Below are 17,679 nucleotides of genomic sequence, written 5' to 3' on the forward strand. Positions count from 1 at the left end.
TGGGTTAAAATATGATTTCAGGTTTCTTTATATAATGACTCATGGTTCAGAGGTGGATGGTTACAACATGATTATTTCAAATTTTGATTATATAATTTTTTTTTATTTTGCACTCATGACATTAGTGTGAATACCATGACTTGTTTGTAATTATTCAAATTCTTTATATAAATTGAAATAATTTATTTAATTTTTGTGCTTTTCAATTTTTAACTTTTCAGTTTGTTTTGTATTTAATAGAATCGATTAATAAACCGAGGAATAATTCTACCATGTTAGGCCATCAAATCTACTACCAATAACTTTTTCCCCCATTATATACAACTTTCATCTTTATTATTTTTTTGTCTCCACTTTAAATTAAAGTCACGATTAATTATACCGCGTTTGTTTGAAAATTTTCTAACCTATGACCGTAGCTTACGTTGCTTCTCTTTACCTCTAATTAAGCCTATGCGTACCCATCTTACCAATTCTTCTGTAAATAGTCCTACAAATCTTTCTCTTACTTTATAAAAAATAAAGTATTTAATATGTTGAAAACATAAAACATATTTAATAATTATTATATAAAAATAAGAAAGTTAATTATTAATAAAAACATTATAGGAAAATTTAAATTATTCATCATTGTAATCTAACTTTCTTGTTACATTTTCGAATAATTGTAAAATTCAGTAATAATGGTAGGTAGCTCAAAGATGATTTAAGCTCACTTGTAATGGAACAATGGTGGCGGCTTCAAGATTCATTCATTCATACTCATCGTAATTAATGATATCCCAGTTTTCTTTTATTTTTAAGGCATGAATGGCACCATGCAGCTTTTCTAATTGGGAATAACAAACGGAAAGTCCATTTTGCCCCATGGAAGAGTTTAGAAAAATGAATTTGAAAAAAAGCCGAAATGGACGGCAAACTGACATTTGCAGTATTCACGTCCTTAAACTTACATTTTCTTAACGTGTGTTGTAAAGATTATTTTAAAGCAATATAATTTTTAGACTTAAATGTAATTTTAATTTTTTTATTTATTAAAATTTATAATTATGTTTCCTCTATTTTAAAATAAAATTATTAAGTTTTCTTATTTTTTAAAATTCATAATTTTATTTTTTTATAATATAAATATTTAATCCTTCAATTTTATAAAATATAATTTTAGTTCTTTCATTAAATTTTAAAAAAATAATATTGAAGGACAAAAGTTACAAATTATATGTTTAACCTAATGTAATTCATATTAAGTGAGACACTTATTTGTTTAATCTATATTAATTTCATAGTTAATACTCTTAATTTAATGGAAGTATTAAAATTACAAATTTTACACAAATAAAAATTTAAAAATTTCTATTTTAAAACATGATAACTAAAATTAGAGATTTTAAGAAATAAGGAATTAAATGTTTTTATTTTAAAATAAAAAAAATAAAAATTATGAATTTAAAAAGATAAAAAGATCAAAATTACATTTAAGTCTAAGTTTTATTATAAAAATAAGTTAATAATAAAATTTATTATAATTATTTTCAATTCAACGTAAAGATAATTTTAAATTACTTGAATTAATTTTTTTTAAAAAATAAAAATTATAAAAATTTACTTACAATCACATTAAGTAATGTTAAAGGTGAAACTAAACATCTCTTTAGATTAATTAATTGAAAGTTTAACGCGGCAATATATGAACAATAATAATAATTAGTGATTGAAATATGTATGAAGAGGCAACAAATCTTAAATAATAATAGTAATAATAATAATAATAATCAACAAAGCATTTTGAATTGATCAAGAAGAAATAGGTGCATGTGAAAGTATAATAAACAACAATAAAATAAAAATGTGCTTAAGAATAAATAAGTGTTTTGAGAAAAGAAGAGAAAAAGAGAGTTTGTAGAATAGGACAATGCATACAGTGTGGGAATTCAAAACTAGTAATTCAAATCTGGTGAATATTTTCAAGGACACACACCTTCAGTGGGTCCCATCTTTTCAGTGGGTGTCACATTCTCTTTCCTCTTTCCAGAGTGTATCACAATAATTTAGAGGCACTGTCTTTTTTACCACATACAACGCATTCATTTAGCTGACCACAATTATAATTGTTGTTTTGTGACTATTTTTCTATTATTCTTTTTAACGTTCCAATTCTTTCATTATTTATCTCTATTAGCTATCTCTTTAGGTCTATGAATTAGAAAACCAATTCCACCCTTTTTCTCTTCTCTTCTTTCTCTATTCTCAGATCCATTGCTTTATCTCACGGCTTCCACCACTGCATCCAAACAACAAGTACTCTCTCCCTTCCATTCATTCATATTCTATATTATGATTTTCTCTAATTATTATTGTTATTTGTGAAATTAGATTGTGTTTGTTGGTTTGTTTTTATGTTGTTGGAAGAAAAGGGATGATTGAGATGATGTATGTATATGAAATGAAAATCTTGGATGTGAGGCTAAGGATTCTCGTATTTGTATCTATTCATCGTTATTATCCTACTAGTCTACTACCACCACACCGAACTAGTAATTTTGGTTATTTATTTATTAGTAATTTTAATTATTTATTTATTTTAATTAGCTTGGATGTGAGGCTATTTAATAGTAATTTTAATTATTTATTTATTTGGTTTTTAAATTTGTCCGCGTGGTACTCATGGTCATGTGCTTCGTTGGTCGGTTTTGGGCCGAGGGTGCAGGCCCACGTAGGTGGGGCCCATATGGGTGATAGTGTATTCATATCGTAGTACTATCATAATTAAATATTTTGTTGTTGTCATCTTTTTAAGCTATCTTCAGGGCATTAGGCTAGCTAATTATTCCACTTTTTGAATTTTGAATTTGAATTGTGAATGCTAATTTATTTATTCCTTTCATTTTTGGGCTGCTTGTTGATACCAGAGTTTCACCAGCTAGATAGAATTTGCTCTTGCAAAAATGGCAGCTTCTGGGTAAGTGTTATGGAATTTTTAATTGAGTTGTTATGGGTTACAGTGTTATACTTATGCATGTTTCAGATGAATCGTGGCTTCATTATTATAATCTGGGCACGTGTGCGTGTGTGCGTAATTAATAATACACATTATTATTAGCTGGTTTATGCAGAAGTAAGGTTTTTATAGTTGTCGAGAAAATAAGGTTAAACCATTTTCATATAATTTGTAGGGTGTTTCCATAAGTAATATTGAACACCTTATTGAAATAAAGTGTTTAAGTTACAAGATCAATTTAACTAAATGATAAATAAATCCTTCCAAACGTTTGAAAGAAAAAGAAAGTGAGAAAAATGAGTACTAATTAACTTTCCTCACTGTGGTACGTGGTTAAGTAAAAAGAGGAAAAATGTCCCGAAAGAAAAGCAAACAAGGAAGCTGCTTTTACCCCTCATCGTTATTCCTTAGTGATCAAATTAAGGACACTTTGCTTGACTACGTTTTGTTAGGGAATTCTTGCTTTGCAGGATGTTGAATTGATATATTTTAGAGCAACAAAACCTTATTGAGATTAAAACTAAGAAAAATGTTGTTAATTTCAGCACGTATGATGAGAATATGGTATCAAACATCAAACACAAAAGATCAAAATGCGAGTTAATTTGATTGTTAAGCTATTAATACTATGAAACGGAAAATTCATTTTAAATCTCAATACAAACGAAGGATATCTTGACACATCAGCGGTAGGCTCTTGCATTTTATAGAACTCAGCTAGCCTTGATGGAGGAGAATATATATCAAGGGATTTTCTCCCTCAATTACGTGACGCAAGTCACTTCAGCAAACATTCTTAGATGCTTTCCTAAAGAAGCCAATTCAAGAAAAATGAAGCCCCTCCAACTTGTTCATACTTGGCATTGAAGAGAGGAAGGGAATTAAACTTCCATTGTTGATTGCAAGATACTATTTTAACTTGCCATGGAATTAGTATGAATATATAAGTGATCCATTATGACTAATTATTCATAGGGCACATGCATGCAGTCACAAGGTCGCTATTCCTGATTGAATTAGTATGAATAATAACCTGCATCTTTATCATTTCCTTACTTTGCTAACAATGGAAGGATGAACTTCCAAGTTTTATTCTTTCATTATATTTAACAACAATACATATTTTTATACTTCTTCACTCATCTATCTTTGATTTTTCCTATCTCTCATCAACATTTTCATTCTTTAAAATTGCAACTCCAACTCATTCAATTAATATTGTGATTCGCAGCAATAAAGGCTGTTTCTAAATTCTTGACCTTCTCGACATCATATCATATCTGCACATATCTTAAGGTACGCATCCCAATTCAAATCTTCAATTTAGTTTAGATTTTGTTTAACTTGGACAATTCATATTTTACGTCCATTTGAATAATATAATTTGCTGATCTTTTGAAGTTATAAATAGAGTTGCACCTTTAATATATTAACAGCATATTTGAATGGTGAAAAGTATATTAAATATTTTATAATAAATACTATCTCCGTTTTTCCCAAAAAAAAAAAAATACTAATGATCACATAATATTAAGGTGTAGAGTTGCATTTGTATATTTTCCATGTCAATTTCAATTTGTGGGAAGGCCTAATAATCTGCTACATGTCATGCTTTTTTTCTAAGACTGACATTTTTTTAAGTTTAATTTGACATGTTCATCCACTTAAAAGTTTATTTTATTTAAAACTTTTTAGATAGATTAATATTACCCTAAATAGGTTAATCCATTAATGAGTCAAAGGGAAAAACTCTATGTAGAAGAAGATATAAAACTATGAAAATTGAAATCACTATTACTTATAAAGGCATGAAATTGGTAGAAAAAGGTAAGTTAAACTTTATAGTAGTTAAATCTAATAATTGTTTATATGATATTAGTTTATTTACTTTACTTTTCCTATTTTGTTTGATGCAATGCTTTTTTTTTAATTTTTGACTAAATATCATTTTGATTCCTTTGTGCTTTTAAATAATCTCATTGGTCCTTTATGTTTTAAAATTTTGGTTTTTATCCTTTATATTTTAAAAATAAATCAATTTCGTCCTTTCATACTAACATGGTTAAGATTTTATGTTTTAAAATAATTAATTTAAACATTGTGATAATCGATATTTATCTGTTACTACAATCATTTTTATTTATAAAGAATCTCCTCCCTTGCGGAACAACAAAGCTTGAAACACCAATAGCGAGTAAGATGCTCAGAATCTTTTTCCGTTTTTGTATTTCACCAACAAATTTGGATTCAACGAGAAAATTTAAGCACAACCCAGAAACCAAACAAGTGAAGAACCTTCAAACCCTACAGATCTCGGCAAATGGAGCTACCAGCCAGCAGCAAAGGGTATCGTCGAATCTTAACCAAAGCCTGGAAAGAAAAAGGTGCAAAATGTAGTTGGGATCAGCACAAGCAGTGACTCCCTCTACAACACGTTCTCCGCCATGAACGCGTTCATGGAGAAATCTAAGGTTGGCTTGTCTTGGAATAACAAGACTGGGGTGTGGATTATGCCAATGTCGATCAACACTATATTGCTCGTTGACGAAGAATCATGGGTGAAGTGACATGGCGAGGGGTGGATTAAGGGCTAGATTGTGAAGAAGAGGAGGGAGAATAACGTGGTACTAGTATGTTTGACCGAAAGTGAATTTTAGATAATAATTTTAAAATAATTTGATTTTTTATATATGAAAAACATAATTAAGTCTTAAAATTATTATAACAGCGACACTGTTTAAAATAATTATTTTATGATAACATAATTAATTTTAAAAGTGTAGTAATTTTTAATTATCATTATCTTAAAAAATTTTGAAAAATGTAAAATGTTGATGGTGTTAATTTGAAACTAACAAAAAGTATGAAATTGGTTTCTTTTAAAAAATTAAAACACTAAGATAAATATTTTTAACACTTTCCCTTCAATCTAAGTGGTGTTGTCAACTTGTGACTTGCCTTCAATCTTTAGCTTAACTTACAGATTTTGTGGACCAACTGTTAATATCATAAAGAATATATTTCAAACACAACAATTACTAAAGTGATAATTATCTAGTGACTTTTTTTTTCTCTTTGACAAAATAATTATTTTATAATAGGACTAAGGAGTTATTTTATTCAAATATATTTAATTTTAAATTCTAACGGTTACTATCATTTTTAAATTAAGTTTTAATTGTACTAAATATTATCATGAGTATTATATAATCTTTAAATTCAAATTAAATTCTATTTTATCATAATTTCTAACAAATCCTGTTATCTTTAAGTTTAAATCCTATTTAATATTTATTTTTATAATAATTTGAATAATCAGTTGAATTAATAAAACATATTAATTTATACAATTAAGTAATATATAATTTATTTTGGCATTTAAAAGGGTAAATAGTCTGATTGCCTTTGAAAATGAAGACAAGTAATTACAGTAAACAAATATGAATATAAAAAATGTTAGGCTAAAACATATTTGTTTTTTATTATCTTATTTTTATATTCAATTTCATCTTTTATCTTTTAAAAATTTAATTCAATTCTTTATATTTTAATTTTGATTTTCAATTTAGTCTGTCTATCAGTTTAGAATTAACATTATTAATAGTTTTTATATAATAACAATTAAAAACAATCACAAAACAATACTTATGTGTTTGGACATGTTTATGCACACATAATTAATAGAGTGATAGTTTTTAGTCACCAGAATAATATTTAAAATGCAACTTAAATATTAGGAGAAAAAGTTTTGTTGCTTATGATGATTTTACTTGGCTTGAACAAAATTACCTCTAAAGAAAAATATATGTGATATAAACCAAACATTATATTAAAATATTATTTTGATTCTCTTTTAATTTTTGATATGTGATTTTGGTCCCATATTTTTATATTGTAATTTTATTAACCATATTTTAGAAAATCTGTAATTTTGTATATGTTTGATTTCTTTTACTTTGTTTCAATTAGATTCTAGTTCTAACATATTCATTTAATATATCATAAAAAAAATAGTTTAATTAATTAAAATATAAAGAAATTAAATGTTTGTAAAAATTGAATATTTAACCTAAATTATGGATTTTTTTTTAAAAAAAATGGACTAAAATTACGAGAATAAAAATAAGAAGGACAAAATTTCAAATCAAAACTTAAAAGAGGACTCTAAATTGCAATTCACCCTCAAAAGTATAAAATTAGAACTCCCTTTGTGAAGAACTTTAAAATTTCGAACATAATTTCTCTAATACGATTCCCGTGAATCTTAAAATTGATTAAAAGTGCGTTTGGATAGAGAATTTTAACTGAGGAAAGTAATTTATCAGAGAATTTGAATTTTTGTAATTTAGAATTCATTGTTTGGATACTTTTTAAGTGGTCTAATCGGATAAGTTTCACTACTGGATCGGTCACGCAATTAAACCAGGATGACCTGGCCAAACCTGACCAATTAGGTACCAGATTCTAATTGGATCGACCCGACCTGATCGATTTTACAACAAAAAAAATGGACCCCCTCTACGACCTCATTTTGATCTATCATTATTATCAATTGTTATTTTAAATTTTGGAGTATAAATGAATTTTTCTACTCAAATAATGTTAGTTATATATTTATATAAAATAGATACATGTATAATTTTAAATATTTAATATATATCAAATCAAATCATACCAATTATTATTTCACCAACTAAACCAAACTCACTTACCCATTACCTTGGCCGAATCAATAACCAGAATAGGTTTCACAATTATGCCTAAATTCCTTAATCCATTGCTCAAAACATGAACTTAAAGCATACATCAAAACATATTGGACTTCATAAAATTCACTACACGAAAATATTCAATTCTTACACATGTTTCAAAGAAATAATTATATTTTCAACTATATTGGTTAATACACATAAGGTAAAAAAACACCTCAATCAATTTCAAGATTCATGCAACCGTACAAGAGAAATTGAATATGAAAATTTTAATTATCTTTGCAAAGGTTTTTTTTTTAATTTTTAAATATTTACTCAGATTACTAAAATCTATTACTATTTTAATTACGCATGTGAAAATACATCTTGACATGTAAGCATTGTTTTGTTGTGATTTATTGTGGTTTATGTCAAAATTATTAAAAACGTTACTTCTTAACTTACCAAAGAACTAAATTGAATCAAATTTAAAAATTCAAATTTGTAATTTACCTTAGATGTTATCATACACGTATTTTCATGTGCAAATATCATATGTTATTGCAGTTCTCTGTTCACATTGCTAATACTATTTTTTTCTTCGCAGTTCAAGGTATCTAATCTGCAACATCAACTATTCACTTCCGTTTGTAAATACAACAACATCCATCAAAGGTATGTAAGATATATTATTAAGTTATTCTTTCCTTTAATTGCATCATTAATCCCTCGTCCTTAGTTTGCATGACATAATATTTAGCCAAAAAGTTATGTACTCATTCATGATTAGGACTGTGTCATTACAAATTGAGGATATCTTTCTTTCCATCGTAGCAAGGTTCGCAGAACATATGAAATTACTTTAATTTATAGAGAGAAATAATACAACTCAATATTATTTTATGTGAGAATATGAAAAATAATAACAATCATCATATCAAGATTAAAAATAGTAGACAATTGAAATTTAATATTAAAATTAAAATCTAATATAATTATCAAATTTTTAAGATATTTATCAAACAAAAAATAAATCTATAAAAGATATCAATTATTAATTTTTAAAATATCTCAATTAATCCATCATGACCACTATGACCATCACTACCACCATTACAAGGATTATCATGATTATCATTGTTGTTGTTGTTGTTATCACCATGACTACTATCACTTTTGTCATCATGATCGTCATTATTGTCACTGCATGATTGTCACCACAATCATTATTACCGATAATTGAGATATTTTAGTATGTGGTAATTGATATTTTTTATAGATTTGATTTTTCGTCCGATGAATATTTTAAAGATTTGATAGTTATATTATATTTGAATTTAAATCTTTAAATATTTCTATTTCAATTATCTATTATTTTTAAAAGGCAAGTAGACAAGTGTACTTACAATAAACAAATGTTAACATAAGAAATATTTGGCTAAGTAACACACTTGACTCTTTATATTCAATTTTATCTTTTATCCTTTCAAAAAACTTAATTTAATCTTTGTCTTTTAAATTTGGTCAAATTGGGTCCTTCTATCAAGTTAGAATTAACATTGTTAATGATTTTAACATAATGATGGTTAAAAACTGTGGCAGTTTTTAGTCACCATAATAATAATATTTTGAAATGCGATTGCATTGAATACTCAGTGTGAAAATTTTGTTGTTGTATATGACTTAAATAGAATTGTCTTCATTAGAGGATACCTATTATCTAGACAAAAAATTATGTTAAATTCCAATTTTGGTTCTTTTTTAACTCTTGATATTTAATTTTGGTCCTTCTATTTTTTCATTATTTTACTAACCACATTTTAGAAAACCTGTAATTTAGGTTCAATTCTTAATTTTGTATATGTTCAATTTCTTTTCTTTTGTTTCAATTCAACCCTAGATCTAACATATTTATTTAATATACATTAAAAAATTTTATTAATAAAACATAAAAGAGAAATAAATATTTTTTAAGATGAAGATAAACCAAAATTGTGGATTTCTAGAAAATAAGAGGACTAAAATCGTGAAAAAAAAATTAAGGCAACAAAAGTTGTCGATCAAAACTTAAAGGGGCCCTCAAATTGCAATTTACCTCAAAATTATAAAATTAAAACCCCCTTTGTGAAGAACTTTAAAATTTCATGCTCAATTTCTCTAATACGATTCCTTGAATCTTAAAATTGATTAAGGTTTTTGTAGATCGATGCATTTTGATCTAAATGGCTAGATTTTGTAAAAAAAAAATATCTAGATTGAATGAATTGAGTAGATAATGTTAAACATGTGCCTCAGAAAATAAGTTTCTCCAACCCAATTTGTTCTCTTCCATTAGGGGTATTCAAAACCAAACCAACCCAAACGGAAAACAGCAAACCGCAAAAAAAAAAAACCGAAATCCAAATCAACCCACGAGTTTTTGGATTAGTTTGGTTTTTTTTTATAGAAACCAAGTGGTTTGGTTCAGTTTCGGTTTCGATTTCTAGCTAAAAATTCAAATCAAACCAAACCAAATCGCATATTTACATATTATATATATTTTTAATTTTTATTTTAGTACGTGTAATTATATATATGTTGCTGGTTAGGAGAGATTTTTAGGAAAAAATTATTGTAGGAGAGATTTGCAAAAAATTATGTTTGATTATTGTAGAAGAGATTTGCAAAAAATTTTATTCTAAAAAAATCTCCTTTACATTCTCAATTCAAAGATAATAGTATTGAATATTAAAAGAAATATTAATTCTTTGATGTTTTACTTGAATTATTGTTGTAGCAGATTTTTATGAATTACTAATTATTTGGCTGTTTTATGTTTTTATACTTTATTTTCTTAAAAAATATTTAGATATATAACATGTTAATTTTTATTATGATTATAAACAAGATTTTATAATTTAAAAAAATCAAAAAAACCGCCCAAACTACATCACATAGATTGGTTTGATCTGGTTTGGATTTTTTTTTTTTTTTAAATCCAGACTGAACCAAACGCATGTTAATTTATTATTTGATTCGAACGTAGTTTTGAAAAAAAAAACTGCCAAAACCACACCGCCAACACCCCTATCTTCCATTATTGATTGGAATGATTTTTTAAATATGCTTCTTGGAATAGAGGTGACCTGGATTCCTCAATCAATTGCATAAAACATGGACTTCAAGCATAGACCGATAGTAACAAATTGGATTTCGTAAAATCCACTGTAGCAACCCATTTCGTCGGTCGTTAAACATGTTTTAGAATCGATTCTAACACGTGTCCAACAAAATATTTGATTTTCAACTATATTAATTGAAACATGGATAACAAAACTCCTTAATCAAGTTTAAGATGCATCAGATCCTTACAAGAGAAATCGAGTACAAAAATTTTAATGTTTGTTTCAACGGGATTTTCATTTTCTTATTTTTTAAATATTATCTTGACAACTAAAAATGATCACTTTTTAATCACGGTGTGGAAAAACTTCTAGACATGTAAGTATTGTTCTGTAATGATTTTAACCATGTTATGTTAAACTTATTAACAACATTAAATTGTAAGCAGATGAAAGAACCAAATTGAAAAGATAGAAGATGAAATTAAATAAATAAATAAAAACATGAAAATCAAACTGAATTTTAAAAATCCAAATGTGTAATTTAGCCTAAATGGATTTTCATGTACACATACCATATGCTATTGTAGTTCTCTGTTTACAGTTCTAATACTACTTTTTTGCCCATAGTTGGAGAAAGTCATCCAATCTGCAACATCAACTACTTTCACTTCCGTTTTTAAATACAACAACGTCAACATCCATCAAAGGTATTATTACGTTGTTCTTTCCTTTAATTGCATCACTACTCCCTACTTTGCTTAACATAATATTAAGCTAAAATGTTATGTACTCATTCATCATTAGGACTCTGCTATTACAAATGGGGGATATCGTTCTTTCCATCGTAGCAAAGTTAGCAGAATATACAGTGGGCCCTATTTTACACCATGCTCAATACTTGTGTTGTTTCAACAACATTGCTGGGAATCTTCCAAATGCCAAGGAAGAATTGGAATTAACCCGAAACAGTGTGAAGGAACGAGTTGAAGAAGCTATTATGAGGACTGAAAAAATTGAACCAGCAGTTGAGAAGTGGCTGAAAGATGTTGAGAAAGTCTTAGAAGAAGTGCATATGCTTCAAGGAAGAATTTCGGAAGTCAGCAAGAGCTATTTCAGAAGGCAATTCCAATATTTTCTTACAAAAGAAATAGCAAGAAAAATTGAGAAAATGGCTCAACTCAACCACAACAGCAAGTTTGAGCCATTTTCTAAGATTGCCGAACTTCCAGGCATGAAGTACTATTCATCCAAAGATTTTGTTCGTTTCAAATCAAGAGAATCGACTTATGAGAACCTTTTGGAAGCATTAAAGGATAAAAGCGCTTGCACGATTGGACTAATTGGACTAGGAGGCTCAGGAAAAACTACTTTGGCGAAAGAGGTTGGTAAGAAAGCTGAGGAGTTAAAACTTTTTGAGAAGGTTGTCATGGCAACAGTCTCTCAAACTCCAAATATCACAAGCATCCAAATGCAAATTGCTGATAAGTTGGGTTTGAAATTTGAGGAAAAAACAGAGGAAGGTAGAGCACAAAGACTATCAGAGAGATTAAGGACAGGCACAACTCTACTAATCTTGGATGATGTATGGGAAAAGCTAGAATTTGAGGCTATTGGTATTCCATACAATGAAAACAACAAGGGCTGTGGAGTAATTTTAACCACTCGGAGTAGAGAAGTATGCATTTCCATGCAATGCCAAACAATAATTGAGCTTATTCTCTTAGCTGGCAATGAAGCTTGGGATTTGTTCAAATTGAATGCAAACATAACTGATGAGTCCCCATATGCATTGAAAGGCGTTGCAACAAAAATTGTAGATGAATGCAAAGGATTGGCTATTGCAATTGTGACGGTGGGAAGCACACTGAAGGGCAAAACTGTTAAAGAGTGGGAATTAGCATTGTCAAGACTAAAAGATTCTGAACCACTAGATATTCCAAAAGGCTTAAGAAGTCCTTATGCCTGTCTTGGATTGAGTTATGATAATTTGACCAATGAATTAGCCAAGTCCTTGTTCTTGTTGTGTTCTATATTTCCAGAGGATCATGAAATTGATTTGGAAGATTTATTTCGATTTGGAAAGGGAATGGGCCTACCTGGGACTTTTGGAACAATGGAGAAAGCAAGGAGGGAGATGCAGATAGCTGTTAGCATCCTCATTGATTGTTATTTGTTGTTGGAGGCCAGTAAAAAAGAAAGGGTGAAAATGCATGACATGGTTCGTGATGTAGCCTTGTGGATAGCATCTAAAACTGGTAAAGCAATTTTGGCAAGTACTGGAATGGATCCAAGAATGTTGTTAGAGGATGAAACCATAAAAGATAAGAGAGTAATATCCTTGTGGGATTTGAAAAATGGCCAGCTTCTTATTGATGATCAATTGAATTGTCCATCACTTGAAATTCTCTTGTTTCATTCTCCCGAGGTTGACTTTGATGTATCAAATACTTGTTTAGAAAGGCTAAAAATGATTAAAATCCTGGCAATCTTAACATCTAGCTATAATTGGCGTAGGCGTGAATTGAAGATGCCATCTAGCTATAATTTCCTTAGGCGTGAATTGAACAAGGCATGTGGTACATCGTATCTCTCCTTGTCACTGCCACAATCAATGGAGTCATTACAAAATCTTCATACTCTGTGCTTGAGAGGTTATGAATTAGGTGACATCTCCATTTTGGAAAGCCTACAAGCACTTGAGGTTCTTGACTTGCGTGGTTCTTCTTTTATAGAATTGCCTAATGGAATCGCGTCATTAAAGAAATTGAAGCTTCTGGATTTGTTCCATTGTTCCATTCAGGAAAATAATGCTTACGAGGTTATAGGAAGATGTATGCAGCTGAATGAATTGTATTTGTCTATACCTTCATATGCAAATGAGGAATTTCCGCATAATATCTCCTTCTCAAGATTAGAGAGGTATGTTTTAATTTTTAAAATGTACACCCAGAGCTGGCTGACTGACATGATGGAAGGCATGATGGAAGAACATAGACCATGTAGAGCTTTATGCATAAATGGTTTTAATGCCTCAGTTCAAAGTTTTATATCATTACCAATCAAGGATTTCTTTCAAAAAGCAGAGTATCTTCATTTGGAGAACCTTGAGGGAGGTTACGAAAATGTAATCCCATCCATGGTTCCACAAGGCATGAATCACTTGATTTTCCTAATCCTCCATGATTGTCCAGAGATAAAATGCGTCTTTGATAGTACCAATGTTGATCTGCTGCAAACTGAAGATGCGTTCTCCAGCCTAGTCATTTTAAGCTTGTATGGATTGGATAACCTTGAAGAAGTGTTTAATGACCCCTCTTCCAGATGTTCTCTCAAAAGTTTAGAAGAGCTAACCATAGAGAGGTGTAGACAATTGTACAATATTTCCTTTCCCAAGAACTCAAAGCTATGCCATCTCAAGTCCTTGACAATAAGAGATTGCCCGATGCTAACTTGTATCTTCAAGCCATCCACTGTCCAAACTCTAGAGCTGCTAGAACAAGTGAGAATATCTGAATGCTATGAATTGAAGCAGATAATAGAAGAAGTGGAAGAAGGGAGTGTTGATTATGTTAGCAGTCAAAGTCATACCTCTTTGATGCTCCCAAAATTAAGGACACTTACTATTCGTGGATGTCGCAGCTTGAAATATATATTCCCTATGTGTTATGCTCATGGGCTAGTAAGTTTGGAAAAGCTGATGGTTGAACGCTGTGATAAGTTGAAGTATGTATTTGGCAGTGAAAAGGAACATGATCTTACAGTGTACCAGCACCAGAGTCATCCTCAGACTAATTTGGAAACTCTACGGTTGACTCAGTTGCCGAATTTGGTTGAGATTTGGCCTAAATATTTTGATCCACATTTACCAAATTCGAAAGAGCTACACTGCATTGATTGTCCAAGACTGCCTGACTCTTGGGTGCGTAGGGGGATGATTATTGATTCAGATCTGCAACAAGACTCAACTACAACGGTAATATATTTCTCGAAAATGATTATTTCTTTAATGGCACATAATTAAATGAGTTTTTTTTGAATAGATATTATTTGTTAATTCATTTTTCCCCTGAATTGTGAACATGAATTGACTTTTTATGGATATGAATTATGAATAGATATATGGTGATAGAAATTTTATTTGTTTAATTAGTGTCCAAACTACTTTATGTCCGCTTTAATTTTAGTTTTTCTTAATCATATTGAATATTTTAACAATAGAAAAAGCAAGTAGTTGAACAATTTTTTTTTTTTTTAAAAAAAGACCAAGTCATTTAGCCAATAGTTAAATTATGTTTGGCACACACTCGTTCAACTAATTTTCAAACTTTTTTATTATAAAATAGCATGTTTAACCTCTTTAAAAATGCTGATAAATAAGTTTATTTTAATAATTTATAATTTTTTAAGACACTAATTCAACTAATATTTTTTAAATGATGGTTTCTAGTTTTCTGTATTTTATTATCCTTTTACCCTAAAAATATTGAATTTTCATATTTTTTATATAAATTGTATTATATATTTTTACCATTATACTATGTACATTATTTTTTTTCCAATTTTAGCATTTTATTTACACTTCAAGATATTGACAGTGATAATAATAGATTTATTTTATTTTATTTTATTATTTTCCAATATATTTTTATATTACTTAGTATTTATTTTAACAATTACACTAATCAACATAATGAAAGGTTGATGTCTAAGTATATGTTATTTTTATTTTATTTTAAACTTGAATAGGAATAATTTAAAATATAATATTAGATTAATAGTTGAATACACAATACGAAAAAATATAATTATTGAAACTAAAAATGTAACTAATATAATTTATCAATAAATAAAAAATTAATACAATTTAAGTTAATTAAAAACTAAAATTATAAATAACACAAAATATACTTAAGACTTTAATGCATCAAAGGAATATTGTTCAATTGATTGAACATATTATATGATTTATTGTAAATTCCTAAGCTTGGGTCTTTAATTTTTATAAATTAAAAAAATATGAAGAATATAATACTCATTAAAACATCTCATACATACACCTAAAATAGAGCCTGTCAATTCTAATCTATATTTATCTTAATTTTTCATAAGGCATGAAAAAGATAAATTGAAGAGAATTATATGCGTATGAAAGACAACTCATATTTTCATTCACAACACTTGATTATTTGGCAAAATAAAATTGAACAACACTGTAATTTGTGATTCATATTTTGTAAATATTATAAATATTTCGATCAAAACAACAAATAACATATAGGTATTTATTAAACATAATATTATAATTGAACATGTAAATTGTAAATGACCTAATGTATAATTTAAAATTAAAAAAATGCTTGAAGATTTTCTAAGCATGCAATTACCTATTGATGTGTGCGGATACTTGTGTTGTTGGTATGTTCTTTCTTTAGATTGGAAATTCTATTAAATTAAATTATCACAAGTTACAAACTAAATGAATTTTGTTACGTATATAGGAGAAGGAATTACTATGCTCGGTTACCACCACATTCAACCAATTATCCGATCTAGTGCTTTCCTCTAAACTTAGAGAACTTGGATTGTCTGGTGTTGGAGTAAAAGGTCTTTTCCAATTCCAAATCAGAGAACATGGGAGCAACACAGAACTTGCTCCTTTAAACTTGGATCTAACTCATGCTGACTTGTGGGATCTACCTGAGCTCGAGTTCATATGGAAGGGCCCCACAAATTTTCTAAGCCTCCAGATGCTTGACGTGATTAATGTGAATAGATGTCCAAAATTGAAAACCATCTTCTCCCCTACCATTGTTAGAAGCTTACCAATGCTGGGAAGACTGCAAATAATTGATTGTGAGGAATTAGAGCAAATATTTGATTCAGGTGATGCACAAAGCCTATATACTTGTTCACAACAAGTGTGCTTCCCAAATCTCTATTATATTAGTGTCAAAAAGTGCAACAAGTTGAAATACCTTTTTCATAATTTTGTGGCTGGTCACTTTCACAATCTGTCCAAGTTGGAGATAGAAGACTGCTCTGAGTTACAGAAGGTTTTTGCTTTTGAATGTGAAACTGATGACGATGGTCAAGAGGGGATTGTTAAGGATGGAGAAAAAGTACTACTACGTAACCTGTTATATATAACACTCAGCAGTTTGCCAAACTTCAAAGAGATTCACCATGGATTCAAGTATGATGTTATGCAACATGACATAACTGATTGTCCTAAATATTCTCCAAGTTTATATCTACACACAGGTACAATTCTCATGTCCTTTTACTAGTAACAATTCCTGTGTGTTGGATATTTCAATGTTAAGTGAAATATTATTTCATTATAAAGTTGTTGGTTAAACATTGGTTGAGGATGAAGTCCTTAATTTCATAAAGCTTTAAAGATGGAACTATTATACTTGCTCTAAGTTTCTACTCTTGCTATTTTCATTACATTTTCTTACTGTTGGAACTCTTGTTTTTGCTGCATGAAATCTCTCTTAAACCCTTATTTAAATAGAAGAGTAAAGAATGAGCATGGAGCAAGGCGTAGGAGTGTATGAGTATGCGGAAGAGAAAGATGAAGACTAAAGACTCCATTCTGCTGCCTTACTGACTTTGTGTTCTTTACTCCATTGTGATGAGTTAATTTGTACTTTTTAAATTAACTTCATTGGAGGATTAATTCCTTGCTTGCTTTTTATTCTTCATTTTATTATTTGGTGAGCTTCTTTCTAGACTTGTTTTAGTTTGTAGAGTTGGATTTCACTGGTGGTTTGTTACCTTGTTGCCTTTCTATTATTTATTTTACTATGGCTAAATAATAGGTTCATTATTTATTGCTAATATATTATCTATAAAAACAATTAGAGGGAATGCGACATATTTT

The 17,679-nt window shown here is 28.7% G+C and overlaps 1 protein-coding gene across 2 annotated transcripts; it reads left to right on the forward strand.

The window, feature by feature from the left end:
- Window positions 1-2,128: 2,128 nt before the first annotated feature.
- Window positions 2,129-17,636, forward strand: RSV3 (putative NBS-LRR family protein). 2 transcript variants are annotated; one of them, XM_006596412.4, is made up of 8 exons: window positions 2,129-2,298; window positions 2,910-2,959; window positions 4,230-4,294; window positions 8,297-8,364; window positions 11,421-11,500; window positions 11,598-14,766; window positions 16,292-17,054; window positions 17,314-17,636. In XM_006596412.4, the coding sequence occupies exons 6-8, from the start codon at window positions 11,614-11,616 to the stop codon at window positions 17,316-17,318; spliced, it is 3,921 nt and encodes a 1,306-aa protein (XP_006596475.1). In that variant the 5' UTR covers window positions 2,129-2,298; window positions 2,910-2,959; window positions 4,230-4,294; window positions 8,297-8,364; window positions 11,421-11,500; window positions 11,598-11,613; the 3' UTR covers window positions 17,319-17,636. The 2 variants fall into 2 exon arrangements, with proteins under 2 accessions (XP_006596475.1, XP_003544933.2); XM_003544885.5 differs by having other exon boundaries at window positions 2,130-2,298; window positions 17,311-17,636.
- Window positions 17,637-17,679: the final 43 nt, after the last annotated feature.

The sequence above is a fragment of the Glycine max genome, chromosome 14 (genome assembly GCF_000004515.6).
Source record: "Glycine max cultivar Williams 82 chromosome 14, Glycine_max_v4.0, whole genome shotgun sequence".
NCBI classification, from domain to species: Eukaryota; Viridiplantae; Streptophyta; class Magnoliopsida; order Fabales; family Fabaceae; genus Glycine; species Glycine max.

Bases quoted from the DNA above. Each gene is read 5' to 3' on its own strand.
- RSV3 (XM_003544885.5), top strand. From the start codon at position 11,614: ATGGGGGATATCGTTCTTTCCATCGTAGCAAAGTTAGCAGAATATACA. The intron at 14,767-16,291 runs GTAATATATTTC...TTACGTATATAG, and splicing joins AACAAGACTCAACTACAACG to GAGAAGGAATTACTATGCTC.